Raw genomic sequence first — 19,803 nt, forward strand, 5'->3', positions numbered from 1 at the left:
CGCATCGCGCCGGCTCCGGGACAGTCCTGAGTCTCCAAGGTAACGTGACAGAGCTTTAGAAAGTCAACACACTCCTGTATACAACATATAAAGGTACATACCTACATACGACACATTAGGACATAAATAAAAGAAAGGGTTTCCTTATGCTACACTTGTGATTTTTTTTCTGAAAATCAAACTCTAAATTATCCTATTTTTATTTTTTTAATATTTGATTTTTACGTAATCTCTACTTCCAACGTAGGGCTCAAACCCACAACCCCAAGATCAAGAGTCACAAACTCTTCCGAATGAGCCAGCCAGGCACCCCTAAATGATCCTATTTATAAATTACTTTCCTATACGACTTCCAAACACTGCTTTCCCTGCAGTGATCTTAAATTTCTGATTTCTACAAACACAGTACTGGGGAGAGGGTTCGAGTCAGAACACCAGGGTTCACAGCACTGCTCCTCAGCTCACTAGCTGCACACCCTTGAACAAGTGACTTCATCTCCCTGGGCCTTGGTCTCTTCACCCAAAAATAAGAACAGCAAAAGTGCCCACCTCACAGGACTGCTCTAAGAACTAAAGATAACACACAGAAAGCATTCATTAATAAATATATTGTTTTACTAAGATACAGACAAGAAATCTTATTTTCTGAACAAGTGAATTTCTAACCGATCCGTCTGTAGACCCACCAGGCGTCCACTTACAAGAGGTGAGCGAAAGCCCCCTCATGGGACCTGTCAGAACCAAACAAGAGCGTTCGGTATCAGGTACATAGATGATATGTATTCTCAAAACATTAAGCATTAAACATTTTTTTAGGTTTACTTATTTTTGAGAGAGAGAGAGGGAGGGAGAGCGAGACTCCCAGGCAGGTGCCATGCTGTCAGCACAGAGCCTGACAGGGGGCTCGATCCCACAAACCATTAGATCATGACCTGAGCAGACAGCGAGAGTTGGATGCTTAACCAACTGAGCCCCCCAAGTGCCCCTAGAAAATGTTAAGTATTAACAGTGATCAGAACAACCTAGGTAGCTTTTAAAACCTGGATTCCTGACAGCTATATGGCCGGTTAAGAAATATGAATTCAGTACTGACTAAAAATGTAAATAATAAACACATATAATAACCAAACAAGCACACTTCAAGCATTTTCCAAATATTCTAAAACGTGCATGTTACTTTCACGATAAAAAACAAATATTTTTAAACAGATAATCTAACTACAGTGAAGTAAATGTATAAACTACTTCTGAAACTGTTTTCAAGAATATACTTCAAAAGTAAACCATAAAATAATATCATGAATGTTTTCTAATGCTTTCCCAGATTGGCTGGTCTTAAGTTACTGTCCTTGTTATTCCCAAGGTAACAAAATTTTCTGAAGGTAATAAGAAAATAATTTTAAAAAACTAAAATCAGCAAATTTAGTATAAAAACACATTAGCTATATACCAAGAACTCAACAAGACCACCTCTGCCAAACTTGAAATTAAAAACATATTGTTAAATATTTGAGGCCCTAAACATTCAATGTGAAAACACTGTCCATGGTACCCCGGGCAGCTCCCTATCTTGAATAAGCAGAAGCTTAGTTGATCTACAAAGGAATTATTTACAAATTTGCTTATTCAGCAAGTAAGATTTCTTAGCTGTATTTTATTACCCTGATAAATGAAAACAATATGTATACTAATACATTAAGTAATGGCCAAAAATAATCATCAGCAAAATAATTTAGTAATGCTATTTATAAAAAGGAAATGATCACCAAAAACTCAAAGGGAATCTACACTAGCCTTAAGTTAGTAACACAATATATCTGTTGCAAAACAAGTTGCCACCGAGTAAATAAATTAATCTTCAATGTTGGTAATCTTAAACATAAATTCAATATCCTAATACTGTTTTTACCACATGCATTTTTAAAAGTCGTATGTTTACATATTACTTTGAAGCGTGAAAATTCTGGATTGTGTACAGCAGGTTTAGAATATGAATGCTGTGTCTGTGCTTGTAAGCTGATCTGTATCTCAGGAAATACACAAAAAACAAGGGAAAACAGTAGTAAAGAGACATCCTTACAGAGTCAATGGCTGGCAAAATTCAGACTTTACATGTGGGAAGGAGAGAAAGACGGGGCAGACAAGGGGCAGAAGACATGAGCCCACACTGAACAACCCATCTGCCCACCACAAAACTTGGATACATTAGCACACTGTTCTCTGAACTAGGAAGTGACCTGTGAGTCGGAGTGGCCTGTAGCTCAGTCGTGGGACGGTATTCTTCAGTAACAAAAACGTAACTTCTTGCGTCTTACTACTGACAAGTAAAAATTAAAATAGGTACATAGAAAACAATCAAATATATAATAACATGTAAAAAAAAACATGTTGAAATCCACCCTTCCATCACACTAAGCTATGTTCACATTTTAAATGAGATGCGTGTTAATTTTAGAGCCACAGTTGGAAAATACCATGAATATTTACCATGAAGCCTTTAACATCTATCTTCAAATATAAACCAAAATTCACATATACAAGCCAAAATCCTGAAGACCCATCACTAAGTATTGCAGGCCAGGAGCTCACAAACCATAGACTACGAGTCCCTGGACTTCCCCCAGACTCTTTCAAGTCAATCATGAGGTCAAAACTTGGTCACACGAATACGGTATTTAGCATCGGCCGCAGTCATCGTGTCAGGATCTGTGCTAACACTCAGAGGTCACCATGGGGCGGGCTGGTGGCCTGTGAGCTCAAATCAAGGCAGCAGCGTCCAACTGTACAAGTCAATGAATCTGTCACGGCAATGAATTCACACATAAAAACCGGGGGTGCGGGTGCCCTGAAGAGGGTCTTTGATAAAACACAAAGAAATGACTAACTTTATGAACATCTGACTCTCGAGTACATGTTTGTTCAATAACCTGTGCCCCACGCCGGGGAAAAACTCCACGGGCCGCACCCTGAAATGGCATGTCACGGAGCTCTCCAGAAAGAGCACCTGTGACCTGCTCACATCACGAGCAGGCGGAGCTCATTTTCCCAAGGACTCGCACTTTCACTTGCAACAATGACTGACGAGCCGCGACTAAGGGGGCCTGTGCGACTAAGGGAGCTCCAGATTTTTCTGATGCGCAATAGTATTCACAAATGTGATACTTTGATACTGCTTAAAAAGGTATGTCAACACTCAGAAAATCCACAGTAAGTCGGCGACCTAATTATTTCCTAAATGGTCAACGCACGACGGCAAAAGCCCAAGCGTAAGTAAAAGATGCATCCAAAGAACAAGACAGACAAACCCTAATGTATCGGAACGTACAAACTATTTTAAAGGATCCTGCAAAGAAGAGTCAGCAGTAAAAGTGAAAATCCTTAGGCTCGAACAAAAACCCTCAGAAAGCATTCTTTTATTACTCATGTCCCTCAGAAATAATCACCCCCAGAATCACCACGTTTTGGCCAACACAAAAATTCAATGAAGTGAAAATGTCACGTAACCTAAAGACTCATTAGACAGCTCGTGTAAAATCATGGTATATGTCAGAAGCACTGGTCTAGAGTCTGCCGCACTCAGAAGTTTATCAGATGATACCACTAGCCACCCAAAAATGACATATTTGAAAGACACCCGCCCAACGCACTGGCTTTATGCTAAACATGTGCACAGAAGTTAACTCGTGTTAAGACTACAACGGCATTTAAATATTTGACCGAATCCGACAGGGTCTGTGTTTTTGTTCCCACGTCATTTTCTCAACACACAGAACTAGATTCAAAGCAACAGGACAAATGGACAATCTGAAGCCTCAGCACCGACACTGTACATGGTAACAGCTGTGAATGAGAACAGTGATAACACAAAAAGAAATTTTAAGACCGGAGTTTTATTGGTTCTCTTGTGAAAATCAGGAAATGAAAATAATAATAAGGAGGTCACCACGGAAAGTACCACTCTTAGCCAACGAGTAAACAGAAAGTACGTTCCTGCAAGGAACAATAGATTAAGTTCGGAAAAAGCAAAAATCTAATCATCTATTAGCAAAACATGTACGGAATCAAGCAACGGAGAACAATAAGCTACAATTCTGAACAGAAGAAGCCGGCGGGGCTGCTCTTAACCAACAAACACCCAAACACGACCAACAAAGGAGCAATTTTTCATGCTTCGTTTCAGGAGTCAAACCCTCTTACTACAAAAACAGTGAAACTCTCAGATGAAGTTTGAGAAAGCAAGTCAAGACTTCTTTCTCGGAGACCACCAGTCACGCTGCTGTCACCGCGGGCGGCGGAGGGGCTGCCCCCTGGCGGTGTGCTCCTGGGCTCCCAAAATGGAGGACAGCTTTGAAAACACAAGGACAATATCTGACAGTCTATAAAAATGGTCTTGTCCATTCTGCCCACGTCAGTTGGGCGCTAGCAGTAATAGTGAACTTAAGGAAGTTTGAAACTTCAGAAACTGAAAAACGTTTAAGCAAATTCATGTCATTCACACGTAGAGTTAATGCAGACAATTCCAGTTTATTCCTCTTGTCCTGCTATTAATTATTACTCACATACGTTCCATACGGCTCACCTTAACGATAATGCCGTGACATTTAAAAAGCAACTCTCGGGGCGCCTTGGTGGCTCAGTCAGTTGAGCATCCGACTTCGGCTCAGGTCATGATCTCGCAGTTCGTGGGTTCGAGCCCCGCGTCGGCCTCTGTGCTGACAGCTCAGAGCCTGGAGCTGCTTCGGATTCTGCGTTTCCCTCTATCTGCCTCTCCCCTGCTCATGTTCTGTCTGTCTGTCTCTCAAAAGTAAATAAACATTAAAAAACCAAAAAAAAATCAAATAAAAAGCAACTCTCAACAAAGCGTACCTAGACGGAACATACTTCAGTGTAACAGGCCGCACAGAACATGCCCACAGCTCGTCGACTTCACTGTGAAAAGCTACAAGTTTTCCCTCTAAGATCAGGAACAAAACAAGGATGCTCACTGTGCCCACTTTTACCCACCACACTACGGGGCCCTGCTGGAGTAAGTGCATCTGGTAAAATTGCAGGACACAAAGATACAAACATCTGTTGCATTTCTATGCACCAGTAATGAACCTCAGAAACGGAGATTAAGAAAGCAATTCCAGGGGCGCCTGGGTGGCTTAGTTGGTTAAGTGCCCGACTTTCGCTTGGGTCATGATCTCGCGGTTCGTGGGTTCGGGCCCCGCGTCGGGCTCTGTGCTGACTGCCAGCTCAGAGCCAGGAGCCTGTTTCGGTCTGTGACTCCCTCTCTCTGACCCTCCCCTGCTCGTGCTGTCTCTCTCTCTCTCTCCTAGAAATAAATTTAAAAAAAAAGCATTTAAAAAAAAAAGAAAGCAATTCCATGCACAACTGCATCAAAATTAATAAAATACCTAGGTATACATTTAGCCAAGGAGGAGAAAGAGCTATACACTTACAACTATAGACACTGATGAAGGAAATGGAAGACAAACACGAATGAAAAGATATGCCACGCCCACTGGAGGGAAGAAGATTCTTCCAGCCGTTAGGTTCCCACCCCATGGCAAGAACACTGTTAAGGCGTCCATATTACCCAAAGCGGTCTGCGGGCTCCATGCAATCCCTATCAAAACAGCAAAGGTGTTTTCACAGAACTACAGTAACTCTCAAGTCTGTGTGGAAGCCCAGAAGACCCCAAGTAGTCACAGCAGTCTAGAGAAGAACAAAGCTGGGAGTCCTGCTCCCTGATTTCAGACCATCCCTGTAAAGCTGCAGTAACCAAAACAGTGTGGTTCCGGCCCAAAATCAGACACACAGATCAGTGGAGCAGAACTGATAAGTACACCCACATTTATACGGTCAATTAACCTTCAACAAAGGAAAAAGAATACACAATGCGAGAAAGACAGTCTCTTCAACAAACGGTGCTGGGAAAACTGGAGAGCTACACACCAGAAACTGAAACTGGACCACTTTCTTCTACTATATACAAAAATAAACTCAAAATGGATTGAAAAAAACCTTATCCGTAAGACAGGAGACTGCAAAACTCCAATAAGAAAACTCAGGCAGTAAGTTCTTGGATGCTGGTCTGAGCAGTATCTTTTTGGATTTGTTTCTTCAGACAAGGGCAACAAAAGCAAAAATAAATGAATAAAACTTCATCAAGTTAAAAAGATTCGACAGAGCAAAGGAAACCTTTGGAAAAAAAAAAAGGGGGAAATGTACGGAATGGGGGGAAATACTTGCAAACCACATACCACATTTACCGGAACAAAGAATTCACACAATGCAATGGGGGGGAAAAAAATCAATTAAAAAATAGGCAGTGATTGCGGGGGTGCCTGAGGGGCTCAGTCAGCTAAGCGTCCGACTCTTGATTTCGGCTCAGCTCATGATCTCAGGGTTTGTGAGTTCAAGCCCCGTATCAGGCTCTGCACTGACAGTGCAGACCCTGCTTAGGATATTTTCTCTCTCCTCTCTCTCTGCCTCTTCCTACTTGTGTGCACTCACTCACTCTCTCTCTCTCAAAATAAATAAGTAAACATTTTTTTAAATGGGCAGAAACTGTGAATGGACATTTTTCAAAAGGAGACATACAGATGGCCAACAAGTGCGTGAAAAGATGCTCAACATCACTACTCATCAGGAAAATGCAAATCAAAACCCTGAGAAGGTATCAATTGCCTCACACCTGTCAGAGTGGCTATCATCAAAAAGACAAGCAGTAACAACTGCTGGTGAGGATGTGGAAAAGAGGGAACCCTCGTGCACTATCGATGGGAAAGCAAACTGGTACAGCCACTGTGGAAAATAGTATGGAGGTTCCTCAAGAACTGTAAAACAGAGCTACCTACCACACAATCCAGCAATTCCACTTCTGGGGATTTATCCAAAGGAAACGAAGACACTAATTCAAAAAGATATAGACACCCTCTGTTCACTGTAGGGTCATTTACTACAGCCCAGATAAGGAAGTAACCTGTGGTCGTCAGTGTATAAAGGAATGAACATGTGGTATACACACACCATGGATCACTACTCAGCCACTAAAAAAAAGACAAAAAAACGAAACCTAGCCTTTACAACAACATGGACAGACCTAGAGGGTACTATGCTAAGTCAGAGAAAGACAAATATGACTTTCCTTATGTGAAGTCTAAAAAGCATTAACAAACACCACCAGTGACAACAAGTCTAGAAATAAACTCAGAGATACATAAACTAATCTGGTGGTTGTCAGAGGGGAGAGGGGGTGGGAGGAGGGGCAAAGGCAGGCAGGGAGAGTGAAGGGTACAAATTTCCACTTACAAGATAAACAAGACCGGGAGATATCATGTACAACGCGGGGACTTCAGTGACCCAATCACAGGTAACAGCTCTGAATGGTGACAGACGGTAGCTAGATTTATTGTGGCGATCTCCTCCTAACATCCGTAAATGTACGTTAATGCTCTATCACTATGTTGTATACCTGGAACTAAATGTTGTAGGGCAACTGCATTTCCGTAACACACACATACACACAAAGTGCACTGTGTGTAAATGAACCTAAAAACAAGACCATGCAAACAAGTGCAACAAAATTCACACCATGTTCGGTAGGCCACACAATGTAATTTAACACCAAATTTTTTTTGAGCAAGCGTACAGAAATTTTGGCTATTTTCCAGTCACGGTTGGTTCCTTTAAGTGATTTCATTCATGACACACACCTGTAAACTTACAAGTATGAAACTTCAAATTATCCCTTCGTTCTAGAATCAACTTATATCAGGAGGAGATTTTCTCCATGGGCTGTTTCACCTTAACCAGTACATTTACTTTCTAAGTTAAATTATAACACAACTGGGTCAATCACATACGCCAAAATGCTGCGTGAAGGTTCACATTTGTATTGTTGCCAGAACCAAGCCTCAAGCAGACACTGAGCCGCGCAGACAAAGCCCCTGGCCCGCTCTGGCTGCCGGAGTCCCCCTGAGGCAGGACTGGCTGGAAATGTTGGGAAAAGCTTCCGTCCATTCACAGCCAAGGCGCAGAGGGTCCAGCGCTGACAGCGTGCCCGCACCTGCCGTGACTCACACACATGGGGACACTAACCAGAAGCCCACCGATGGGCTCAGGCCCTGCCAGCCCTCCCGCGTCAGCTATCAGACGGGGATTGGGGGGCCACACCCTGAACCGGCTAATGGGTCTGGGAGATTTGGCGCAACTGCGTAGTATCTAACTCCAGTGTAAATGCAGATCAAATTTTCATCGCTCTCCTAGGCGTCTTCAAGGTGAATGATTATATCCTAAACATAACCAGCCAGGAAAACAGCGAACTTCTCAACAGAAATCAACACAATTTACCTGACCTGAAAATCATTCTCAATTCAGAGATCAGCTCAGCTTTATGTTCCATAAGTGGTATTCATACCCACTTCATTTATAACGAAGGAAAACAGATTTACATCACAATACTTGCTATTATTATATGTTCCCATTTGCTGACATTACACGGAAGTTCAAGTCTGGTAACACTGTTTATAAACAAATGAACCCAGGCCACCAGAATAGCAACACCTAGTAAGAATGTTCTGCACACACCTGCTCGATTAAATCCTTAACGACAGACCACCGACCCTTCTTTTCTGAAGCTTCCCCCCAACTTGAGACGTACCCTGATCTTACGTATCTCTGACTCCTTAAGATTATGCAAGAACCGCTTCTATGCTATGCTACTCACCACAACAAAAACTCGACAGCTCTAGAAAAGACCAGTTACAACATTTACCTGCCATTAACTCTATAAAATGCAGGACTTAAAATTTGTTTTCATTGGCAAAAGGAGAGCAAACTGAAGCTGGTGTGGATGCAGTTTCAATTTAAGACGTGAGGCAAGGTTAGACGCGGGATTCACCTCAGGCTGACCGGCTCACACCCATACAGACAGAAAGCTTAACCAGTTATTACAGGAAACAAAAGTTTTAAAAAAACAAGGTTACAACCACCACTGAGTGCCCGGTCAAAAAAAAAAAAAAAAAAAAGGCAGAGATGCCTATAAATACTACAAACACATCATTGGCAGCTGCCTGTATCATTATATATTAGTCACCAAAAAAAGAGATCTTCTGAAGTATCAATGCGCAATAGCCCAACAGTTGTTTTCCAAAGTCTCAAATATAGAGCAGGGTATGATGAAGCAGGGGACAACCTAAGTGCTAGTCTGGAACAGCCGGGCCTGTAAATTATGCAACTTACTACTTCCTCCTCCACCTCTGCTGACGAGCCAGCAGTTGCTCCTTACCCACACCTCGGGGTGACGTGAATCACCGCATTGCTTCTCCAGAGGCACCAGAATATTAAAGTATAACAGATTCACCTTCAATAAAGCACATGTGGGTGTCTAGGTTATTTTTCCCCATCAGGGCAAAAAGAAGACAATGAACTCAATAAATTAGTTTTAAAAAACTGACTTCAAGAACTATCTCATGAAGTAAAATGGTCAACAGCCTAGCTTGCATTTAGGTGTAACCTTTATGCAAAAGAGAAACACATGGAAACATAAATTGTCAACGCCCTAACAGATAATTTCACTCAATTTTTAAAACGCATGTGCCCTACGTTTGGTCAAGAATAAAGGTTTACGGAAAGGAAGCCATATTCATCATTGTTCTTCCACAAGAGTAAACTTCTAAGCTCTTGCTTTCATGTAATCAGGGAGAGAAAGACACAAACCAACGGCTATAATGACAAGCCTGGGGTGAGTTAGACGACAGAATGGCCAAAAACCAGAGGGAGACCTCTGGGTAGCCAGAGAAGGCCTCTCCTGCGGAGGCACAAGCGTTCTACCATAATAATTAATAAACCCCTTAATGAAATAAAGCCTTAATATTAAGAAAAGAACAGGGCTCAAAAGCTTTAAGATTTTATCAGGAGCCATAGTTTTCCACAGTAATCGAGACCCTTAATTTAACGTAACACCAATCTCCTAGTGATAAAATATCAACGTTAAGTTCAGATCAACTCTCATTTTAAAATTCCAAAAGAATCTAGGGCCGGAGTGAGGAAGGGGTTGAACAATGAGCAATGATAAGATATAACCTGCTTTTTCTTTGGAAGCTTTCCTTTTACACATCAATGTGAATCTGAAGGAAAAAAGGAAACTTATTAACCAGGTTGATTTTAGAACATACCCAGATTTCCTTAAAATGTAATGTAATCCTAAAAGCCAAGTTTATCATCTTACCACACATAGAAGCCACAGAATTATCAGTGAGTATCAAGACTGCCTGAAACCACCAATCACAGATGATTAACACAGTTATAAAATGTGATAACAGATACTGATCACTGTACCCTCCTCCCCAAAAAAAGCAAACAAAAGAAAACAAAACACAACTATACTCTCATATGCATACATAAAAAGATTATCCAAGTATTTAAATATAAGGCTTAAATTGCATCCTTACAAATCAAATTCTGTAGTAAATTTGCTGAACATTTATTGAAAATAACAAAGGCCTGGATCACGCTTACACTCTTGTAGAAAACTAAGAAAAATAATCTGTGATGGCCAAATAGAGTAAAAATTCACCATTACACGGTACAAACTTTCAGACATGAGTTTGGGTACAGCAACGTGAACCCGTGAGCCGTGAAATACTGGTTTGGAGAATTACTAATGTGGAGGTTCACCTACATCATGATGAAAAACACATCTTAAAGGTGAAACTCAACTTCCAAGATCAGGATAAATTTACTAGTATGCAAAGATTCTCCAGAAAGCATAATATTAAGTGTAAACAATGTTCTGGAGAATGAAAAAACTAAAATACATAACACACAGACGTTTTTAAAAGCCAATTTACTTCAGTATGAAAAGCTTTCCCGTATAATTCTGGAGAATCATTTCTAAAAAGAGATCAAGTATATGTGGGGAGGAAAAACTACTAAATGAAAATCATAACCACGTTCCAAAACAGTCCTTCAAATTTGCTTGGAGACACTTACACAGGAACTTTTCACCTGCACAGTAAGCATGTAAGAGGCTCTCAAAATGACAGGCCAGTCTTAATAGCCACTGATATCTCTAAGAAAATACAGAAGTTTCAAACGAGCGCTTAAAAATGGAATTTTTTGAAACCAATTAACTATAATCTGTTTCTGATTTAGATTTTTAAAAATGCCAACTCAATTCAAAATCCCAAAAAGTAAACTGAATTATTTATTACTAAATTGAAAAAACATTCCTCTTCTCAACCAGACTTGGGAAATCTCTCAAAAAACAATTATAAATAGACTCATTCAAACAGAAAAACAAAACAACCATGTACCAAGATAATATTTTACATCCGAATTTTTTTTAACCAGTGAGCAGAAAAATGAATCCATTGTTCCGAAAGACCACATCGTACTAAAAGTCAAAGGACTGCCCATCACCTTTCAGAAGACTCTGAATGAACACACGTGCCCTCGCCAGTCTCTCCCCAGGACTAACTGCAAGTCATCTGGGAGGAGGGGCCGCGCATCAGGAGGCACTTGGTGCCGAACGGGCATCCTAAGCCTAATAACGGGTATTCACGTTCAACCGAGTACTGAGATGAACGGCTGTGCCCACCAGGGCGGACGGAACCCTTCCACCCAGACAGGGCCGGGGGTTTGGACACGTAAACGTCAGCGTACTCACACGTGCGGCCGGGGGGCTAACGATAATAGAGAAGGTTCGGGACAATGTTCAAATCTGCCGACACGATGGGTGCCCGGAGGCCGGCGTGTGAGCGAGTAACGCCGACTCCGAAGTGGCTGCTGGAGCCAATCAAAACCCGGCGCCGGGAGCAGTCCCCCCGAGGGCGGGCGTCGGGCGCAAGGTGCAGCGCGCCCCGGGGTCCGCCCTCGCCCGCGAGCGCCGCCCCCACCCGGACGCACTCGACCCTCGCGCCCAGCCCGTCAAAGCCCCGGAAAGCCTCGCGGCCGCTCGGCCCCAAACAGCTGCCATTGTCCGAGGCCAGGAGCGGGCGCGATTTCCTCCTCTCCCGGGAGCACGCCCAGGGCTGGGCGCCCCCCGGCGAGGCCCGCGGGCCGCCGAGCGCCCCCGCCCGCCCCGCCCCGCGCCCGCCCCGCCGGGTCACCGCGGACGCCCGCGCCGGCCCGCGGGGGGAGGGGCGCGCGGGCTCCAACCTGGGCGGCCGGCGACGAACGCGAGAAAACCTATCTTTCCAAGGGAGTTCAATTCCGGGCCGCGTTATCAGCAAACGCGCACGACGCGAACTTTCCCGGTATTTACTCTACTCCCGCGGCTGGCGGCCCCCAAGTTTGCAAACCCACTGGAGCAAAACACCGCCGGTCACATGCTCGCCCGGGTGACAAAGGTCCGCGTTACCCACAGCCCGGAGCGCCGCGGACCCCGCGCCGCAGGCCGGGGAAAACGCGGTAAAGTCACGCCCGCCTCCCGCCGCGGGGCCTCCGGGCCCGCGACCCCCGCCCAGCCCGCGACCCCGGCGCCCAGCCCGCGACCCCCCGCGTTCGGCCCGCCGACCCCGCCCCCGGCCCCGCCCCCAACCCCCGGCCCGCACCGCGACCGCGCCCGCGGCTCCCCGCCGGGCCCGCGACCCCCCGGCCCCCGCGGCACAGGTGACGGCGCCGCACCCGGGCCCTGGGGCGCAGAGCGGGGCCCCGGGGGCGGGGGCGGGGGCGGCGGCGGCCGGGTGGGGGTCCCCGCGGGGGCGCCGCCGGCGGAGAGGGGGGCGGCCCGAGGGGCTCGGCGGGGGGAGGGGGAGGCCGCTCACCTCGGTGGGCTGGCTGATCTCGAACAGGTCCAGCCGGTTGGCGTTCCAGTGGTGGATGATGTCGGCCAGCTTCCGCCGCTCCTCGTCGCGGCCGCCCGCCGACATCCTCCCGGCCGCGCTCCTCGGCCCGCGCCGCCGCGGGGGTCGGGGCCGGGCCGGGTGGGACCGCGCGCGCCCACAGGTCCGCGGGCCCGGCCGCCCCGCGCTCGGCCGCCTCCGCCCGGCCGCCCCGCGCCCCGCGGGCTCCGCAGCGTCCTCGGGCTCCCGGGCTCCTCGGCCGCCTCGGCCGCCTCCGCCGGCCCGCCCCGCGTCAGCCCCGCCGGCCGGTGTGCGCCCGAGCGCCCGCACACGCCGCCCGCGCGCCCCGCCCCGCCCCGCCCGCCGTGCGCGCCCCCGCGCCCGCGTGCCCGCCCCCGCGCGCCCGCGCCGCCGCACCTCGGGCGGCCTCCGCTAGGTGCTGCTGCGCCGGCCGCCGGCAGGCCTCCGCGGCCGCGCCGCCTCACCTCCTGCGCGCGGGGGCGGGGTTCGGGCGCGGCCCAGGGCCGACCGGGCGGGCTTGCCGGGTGCCAGTCTCCGACCGGGCTGGGTGTGGAGGGTCCCCGACCGCGAGGATGCTGGGTTTGCGGGGGGCTGGGTTCTAACGGGCGGGGATGGGCTCGGAAGGTGCTCGGTCCGGACAGGTGGGCCTGGGTTCCGACCTTGCTGGGTCGGCGGGGTGCTGGGCCTCGACGCGCGGGGCTGTACTCCGGGGGTGGTGCCGGGTTCGCACGGGCGGGGCTGGGCCGGGACGGACGGGTGTGGGCAGTGCGGGGCGGAGGGACCCAGAACGCCTGCAAAAATCCCCGCGGGCGGCCTGGAGGGCGCGGGAGTCGGCAGGTACTGACCTCTGCTCCCTTCTCTCCGCGCCCGGTGCCCGCGGGTGTCTCCTGGTCACCAGGGTATCCCATCCAGGGCGATTCCCTTTTTATTGGGGTCAAATCAGAGCAAACCTCTTGGAGCTGCTTTCTTCGGAGGAGGATGAATTTGTGTGTGTGTGTGTGTGTGTGTGTGTGTGTGTGTGTGTGTTTCAGACGTAAGGTTTATGAACCCCTCCATGCTCTGGAGGCCAGCCTCTCCCCTGCTCTCCTGTTGAGCCCCCCCCCCCCCCGCCACGCTGTTGTCCGCTATTTCCATGCAGGGCAGGGTGAAGCCGGGGTGTCCACCCTCCTGGTGTGTATCCACTCAGAAAACACATCTTTTCCCAGGCAAATGGTGGCTACGAAACTCCACAGACACAAAGCACGGACTTTGCAAAGTTAAAATATAAGGGAGGGGAAGGGTCCTTTGCTGTGACTTTTTCTGCGGGGGGAAATGCTACCTTAACCCCTGACGTTAAAGCCTGACGCTGAGTATGCGGCTGGATGTGGAGACCTAACATTAATTTCAGTAGCAAATTTTCTAAATCTTAGGATTGTTTGCTTCACTGGGTGCTTTCTCTTTAATTGCCCCCTGCCACTCCCCCTCTCAAAAATGCCTGTGGCTGCAGAACACATGCCAACAGGCTGTCCCCTCCATGCGGCTCATGCAGGTGAAGTTGGTTTCTAATATTACCTGTGATGTGTTGTAACAAAAAGCCTTCATCTCTGAAACGCCAAAGCTAAGTGATGAAAATAGTGAGTTATATTTGACAAAGCCTCTTTATTTTTGTCATTACTCTATCTTCCATTGTGGAGATAATTTTTCTCTCCACCAGTTGGATTTCTTTTGTAGGAAAGAAGAGAATCCGATCATGCCTGCCGGCCTTTGTCTGCAGCTTTCTTTTCTACTGTACGCGTACAGTAGAGCCACATAAGGAGGCTTTTCAGCAGAGAAGCCTGAGGTGTTGAACCAGTGCCACGGGGGAGTGAATTCTTCAATAGTTCTGTCGTCTTCCTTCCCAAAATTAGAGCGTGGTGCCTTACAGAAAACCGCATGTGGATGAATGCTATCTTCATGCCCTGGCATTCTGTTCCTTTATACCTTGAAGTTCCGGTGCTGCTCTGTGGACTCGAGCTGTGTGTCCGTTTTGTTTTGTGTTGTGGTTGTAGGGACCCTCAGGGTGTCAGTGCAGCTCAGAACTGTCTAGCCAGGTTCCGCACGTGCCCTCCGAGGCACTAGCCACAGCGTCAGCTGAGTTCGGACAGTAAGAGCTTTATTCCTGATGGTGCTGTTAGCAAGAGTAACTTCTCCCTTAAAGAATTCCGTAGTTTGCCAAGCTGGCGGGTAGGTTGCTGGGGTCCAACGTAAGTGCATTGTAGCCTTTCGAGAGAAAGCTCAGTATTGTGGGAAGATAAGTAGGAGTTCCCTGCAGTGTTACTTTTGTAATAACAAGTGTATAGCACCCACAAAATGCCTGCAGGGTAACGCAGGGCACACTGACGGCCCTCAGTCAATGTTAGTTACTAGAGTTTTCATGAATCTCATTAAAAATCCCCATCTGTATTTTGTATGAGTGGCATGTTAACGTCCAAACTACAATTCATAATAGATCCCAACCAGCGTGAGTTTATTGACAAAAGTTTAAGAGCAACTTGAAATCCGTGGAATACCTATAATTCTTAAATCGTGAAGAACCGCTATCTATTTAGGCCATGAAAGCGTTCAGGCTGACATCCTTCCCCTCACGGGCATTGTCCAAGGCCTCACGAGAATATACTGAGCCCTGTGTTAATTGTGACGCTACCTTATAAAAATACGTAGACGCGATCTTCTATTTTCAGCGTATTGCTGAATTCTGATACATTCAAGAAATCAGATTTAAGTGCTAGTCAAGAAATGCTGTATAAAAATAAATTCACATGGGATTTATTAACCCCACCTTATAGACAGAGAATGGGAGATGTGAGATCAGAGAGTAGGCTGAAGGGGAGCCAGGCTGCATCGAGTGAGGACTAAAAGAGAGATCTTTTTCATCTATAGGCCTATTTTAAAGTGATTTTTCCAGGGGCATCTGGGTGGCTCCGTTGTAAAATATCTGACATCAGTGCAAGTCATTACCTCGCAGTTGGTGAGCTCAAGCCCTGTGTCGGGCTCTGTGCGGACAGCTCAGAGCCTGGAGCCTGCTTCTGATGCTGTCTCCCTCTCTCTCTCCTCCGCCCGCACTCATGCTCTGTCTCTCTCTCCCTCGCTCTCGCTCTCTCAAAAATAAGTAAACATTGGGGCGCCTGGGGGGCTCAGTCTGTTAAGCATCTGACTTTGACTCGGTCATGATCTCATGGTTCGTGGTTCCAGCCCTGCGTCGGGCTCAGTGCTGACAGCTCAGAGCCTGGAGCCTGTTTCAGATTCTGTGTCTCCCTCTCTCTCTGACCCTCCCCTGCTCATGCTCTCTCTCTCTCTCTCTCTCTCTCTCTCTCTCTCTCTCAGAAATAAATAAAAAAACATTAAAAAAAATTTTTTAAATAAGTAAATATTAAAAAATTCTTTTTTTAATTAAAAAGGTAAGGTGTATTTGCCCCTTCATATTTAGCTTTCAGTTTTCTTTTTTAAAGTCTTATTTTGTTTTTAGTTACACTATTAAAAAAGTAAGAGCTCTGCTTAAATCTGCATTGATCTACAAATATTTCTAAATATCTCTGTCTAAAACTTAAATCTACTTAAAACCTTAAAGTATAATGTAATGGGACTAAATATATGAGAACAAATAAATAATGATATTTTAAAATTCTGGTTAAGCTCTGAACTTAAAAAAAATTTTAATATTATAAAAACCAGGTTCCAAGACCAACCAAATGTAATAAACCTATTTCTGCTTCAATTTTTACAAGCTCTGGAAAATAGAAAATGCCAAGAGAAAGATTAGGAGCTTAATCCATCTCAGAAGTACAAAGAGTACAAACATATCAACTATGTTTCATTTCGTTTTCTAGCCACTAATTTCATATTTTGGTAAGTTAGTCAGGTTTCGAAATATTTTAATCCTATAATTGTACAGATCATCTATCAGCACTTCTGCTAGATCCGTCAATTCAGAGGATGGCCTTCAAATAAAACTTCCAGTGAAGGGATACGATAAGGTTGCAAAGAGCAAACTTTCTGGGTAAACTGCCTTCCCCAGTAGGCCCTGCCAAGTGAAAGTTTGTTAATATGGAAAGTTAAATAGCCAGACTCTTCCTCTGCCTAAGCCATGGCTGGAGGTCCACGTTGTCAATTTCGTGTAAGAAAAGAGAGAGATTTCAGAGGATTTGGTCTCCAGAAGTAAGTAGGGAACGTGCTACTTCACTGATAAACAGAGGAACATAGCTTTCAGTTCTTTCTGCGTTACATTCCCACGTTTTGATAGTTAAATTTTAGGTTACCTGGTAGAATTTTCAGGTAATGAGTCTTCAGAGAGAAAGCAGATCCAAAAAGGACTGAAAATAGGAATTTAATGTTACCAACTCAGACATCTGTGGTTTGTTAGCATTTTATAAACCAAGATAATGCTGCAAAACAGATACCAAATCTTAAACAGATAAAGAAGGTATTTACACCGAATGCAAAGGAAATAGATGGTGTGTGTGTGTGTGTGTGTGTGTGTGTGTGTGTGTGGTATGGTAGAGAGGAATCATACCTCGTGAACACTGATCTCTTACCCGTGATGTGTCGGAGAATTGCTTCATGTTACCCGAGGCCCCTCCGTGCCCGGGACCTCTCTGGCTGGGTCTACTTCTGTTCGCCACTCCGAGTACTGGGTGCCGCACGAGGCTTTGCACACAACCCATGTTTGCTGAGCACCTGTGGACTGGAGTGGAGGCTCGCCAGTCCTCACTCAAGTGAGTCCTCTTCACAAGGGTGGCCTCCACGGTGCGGAAGCCACAGACGTTTTCCATCCGGCCTTTGGCCTTTCCTCCAGATAAGGAAAGCTACAGTCCCGGACGGTGGGGCTGGGAGGAGGTGTGTTTGCCTCATCTCTCGGTCCTGATCTACTGAGCGGCTCCAACATGACCCCGTCCGCTGGCTGCCGTTGACCCAACAGAAGCAGAGAGAATGCAGGGGATGTTGTAAAAACCAGGTTCTATGGTGAACTAACTGTAATGAACTGGCTTCCGGCCCCAATGTTTGCAGGCTCTGTCCAGAAAAAGGTTGGGAACTTAACAGACTTAAAAAGAGCAAATGGCACAAATATATCAACTGTAACTCTCCATAGTGCATGCCCTTTCCCCCTAGAAAGGGGGTATGATATAGAAATATAATACATAAATAAAATGTGTCATATAGTTCCATAAATAGATAAACTGTATCATTGTACAATATATAATGCATGCTGATATATAGAATATAACTTTGCTAGAAAACATGTTAAAATGCAAATTCCCTTTAAAGTTTATTTAAGCAAGTAAAAACACAGGCCAAATGAAGGGAACATGGATTAGTAAACACTTTGCCAACAGTAAAAACTGGAGAAACCAAGAGACGTGAGTGTTGAGAAACGTGTTCTTCATGGGAAACCCAAAAGTGGAATATCTCAGGATTCGCCCAGGTCTCTCCTTGATCCACTGGCATCTCTCGAAATCAAAAGTACCAAATTACAGGGGTTTGCTTTTGGAAATGCAGTACAACGTAAACATTTTAAAAAGTGCTTGGGGCACCTCGGTGGCTCAGTCGGTTAAGTGTCCGACTTCGGCTTAGGTCATGATCTTACCGTCTATTCATGAGTTCGAGCCCCACCGACCTGGGCGTCAGGCTCTGTGCTGGCAGCTCAGAGCCTGGAGCCTGCTTTAGATTCTATGTTGCCCTTTCTCTGTGCCCCTTACCTCCTCTCCTCTGTCTCTGTCTCTCTCTCTCTCTCTCTCTCAAAAGTAAACATTTTTAAAAAGTGCTAATGTTTGCAAAACTTTGTGAAAAGTGAAAATCGTGGCCTAAGGCTTCGATTAGGATGGTGTTATGCTTGTGCTGGAAGCCACACACATGCACTAAATACACACACACCAATGAGAGAAGAAAGAGAAAATGTAAACTTAGGGGGTATTTGAAACAATGTAGACATAGCCGAGGAAAACAGTGTAGACATCCCTGAAGATCCTCTCTGGACAGGAGTGCACAGCGGTGAGCACAGCAGTGAGAAGGAGCTGGAGAGGCCCATCCTGTGGAGCCAGGGCCCAGAGCAGGCAGACCCCGTAAGGAATCGGGGTCCCCTAGGGTGGTGGGGACGACGCTGCCCACGGGGAGGGGAGGAAACACCGGTCCAGCCTTCTGACGGAGAGGTGAGCTAAGCCAGCAGTGATGTATCTGGATGCCTCCTGTCAGGACAGGGCTACTTGCTCCAGGACAAGAAGCCCACTTGGACAAGGTCAAGGCCTTTGTTAGCCAGAGGGAGGCACGGGCACTGCGAGAGTGAGGGGGGGGGGACTGCGAGAATCGCCACCTTAGATGAGCTGACCAACCCCAAGTTCCAAAACCTGCGCATAAACCAAATGCTAAAGGATCATCCAAAGCAGCAGTTGAAGGCGAATTCACTCCAGACAAAATAAAAATAATAGAACATTCCGAAGAGAGCTTTAAATAAATGTATAGGAAATGTAAAGAACTGTGTGATGAGATAATACTCATAAAAATGGTAAGAAATTGTGAAATAAAGAACCTGCAGAAATAAAACAAGCATGTATTTAAAAAGAACCAAGTGGAAATCCTAGAGATGACAAAGGCAGCAACTGACAGAAGCACAATAGAAAGAAGAAACGCGCCGAGGGGCACATCTGGAAAGGAGAATGGACAGAGATCGTTGAAGATAAGGGTCCTATGTGACGCAAAGAGCAACGGACTGAGAGTTCAATCTAATCGAATTAGAATTCCAGAGGAGCGAAGCGAATGGCAGAGAAGCATCAGTAAAGCAATAAAAGGTGGGACATTTCCAGAACGTCAGAAACACATGAGTCTTCAGATTGAAAGTGCTTTCACCAATTTGACAATAAATGGAATAAAAAAAAAAAGCAAAGAAAGTGCTTTCAAACACCAAGCAGGATGAAAGAACGTAAGCCCCCACCTAATATAGAGCAGTGAGAGCACCAGGTCAAGGTCAAAGCGGAAATGTTAATAATCCCTGAGAACA

General features: G+C 46.1%; 1 protein-coding gene across 7 annotated transcripts in view; it reads right to left on the reverse strand.

The window, feature by feature from the left end:
- AFDN (afadin, adherens junction formation factor) overlaps positions 1-12,910 on the reverse strand; it is a 143,678-nt gene extending 130,768 nt beyond the window's left edge. For 6 of the 7 annotated variants that reach the window (XM_039257145.1, XM_039257150.1, XM_039257141.1 and 3 more), the window contains exon 1: positions 12,759-12,910. In XM_039257145.1, coding sequence (XP_039113076.1) covers positions 12,759-12,863 — 105 coding nt within the window. In that variant the 5' untranslated portion in view covers positions 12,864-12,910. Of the gene's footprint in view, positions 1-11,412; positions 11,432-12,758 lie in introns of those variants that run through there. The other variant, XM_039257149.1, reaches the window with a different exon arrangement.
- Between the last annotated feature and the right edge of the window lie 6,893 nt (positions 12,911-19,803).

This window comes from Hyaena hyaena, unplaced genomic scaffold (assembly GCF_003009895.1).
Source record: "Hyaena hyaena isolate Hyena2069 unplaced genomic scaffold, ASM300989v1 scaffold_603, whole genome shotgun sequence".
In the NCBI taxonomy this organism is placed as follows: Eukaryota; Metazoa; Chordata; class Mammalia; order Carnivora; family Hyaenidae; genus Hyaena; species Hyaena hyaena.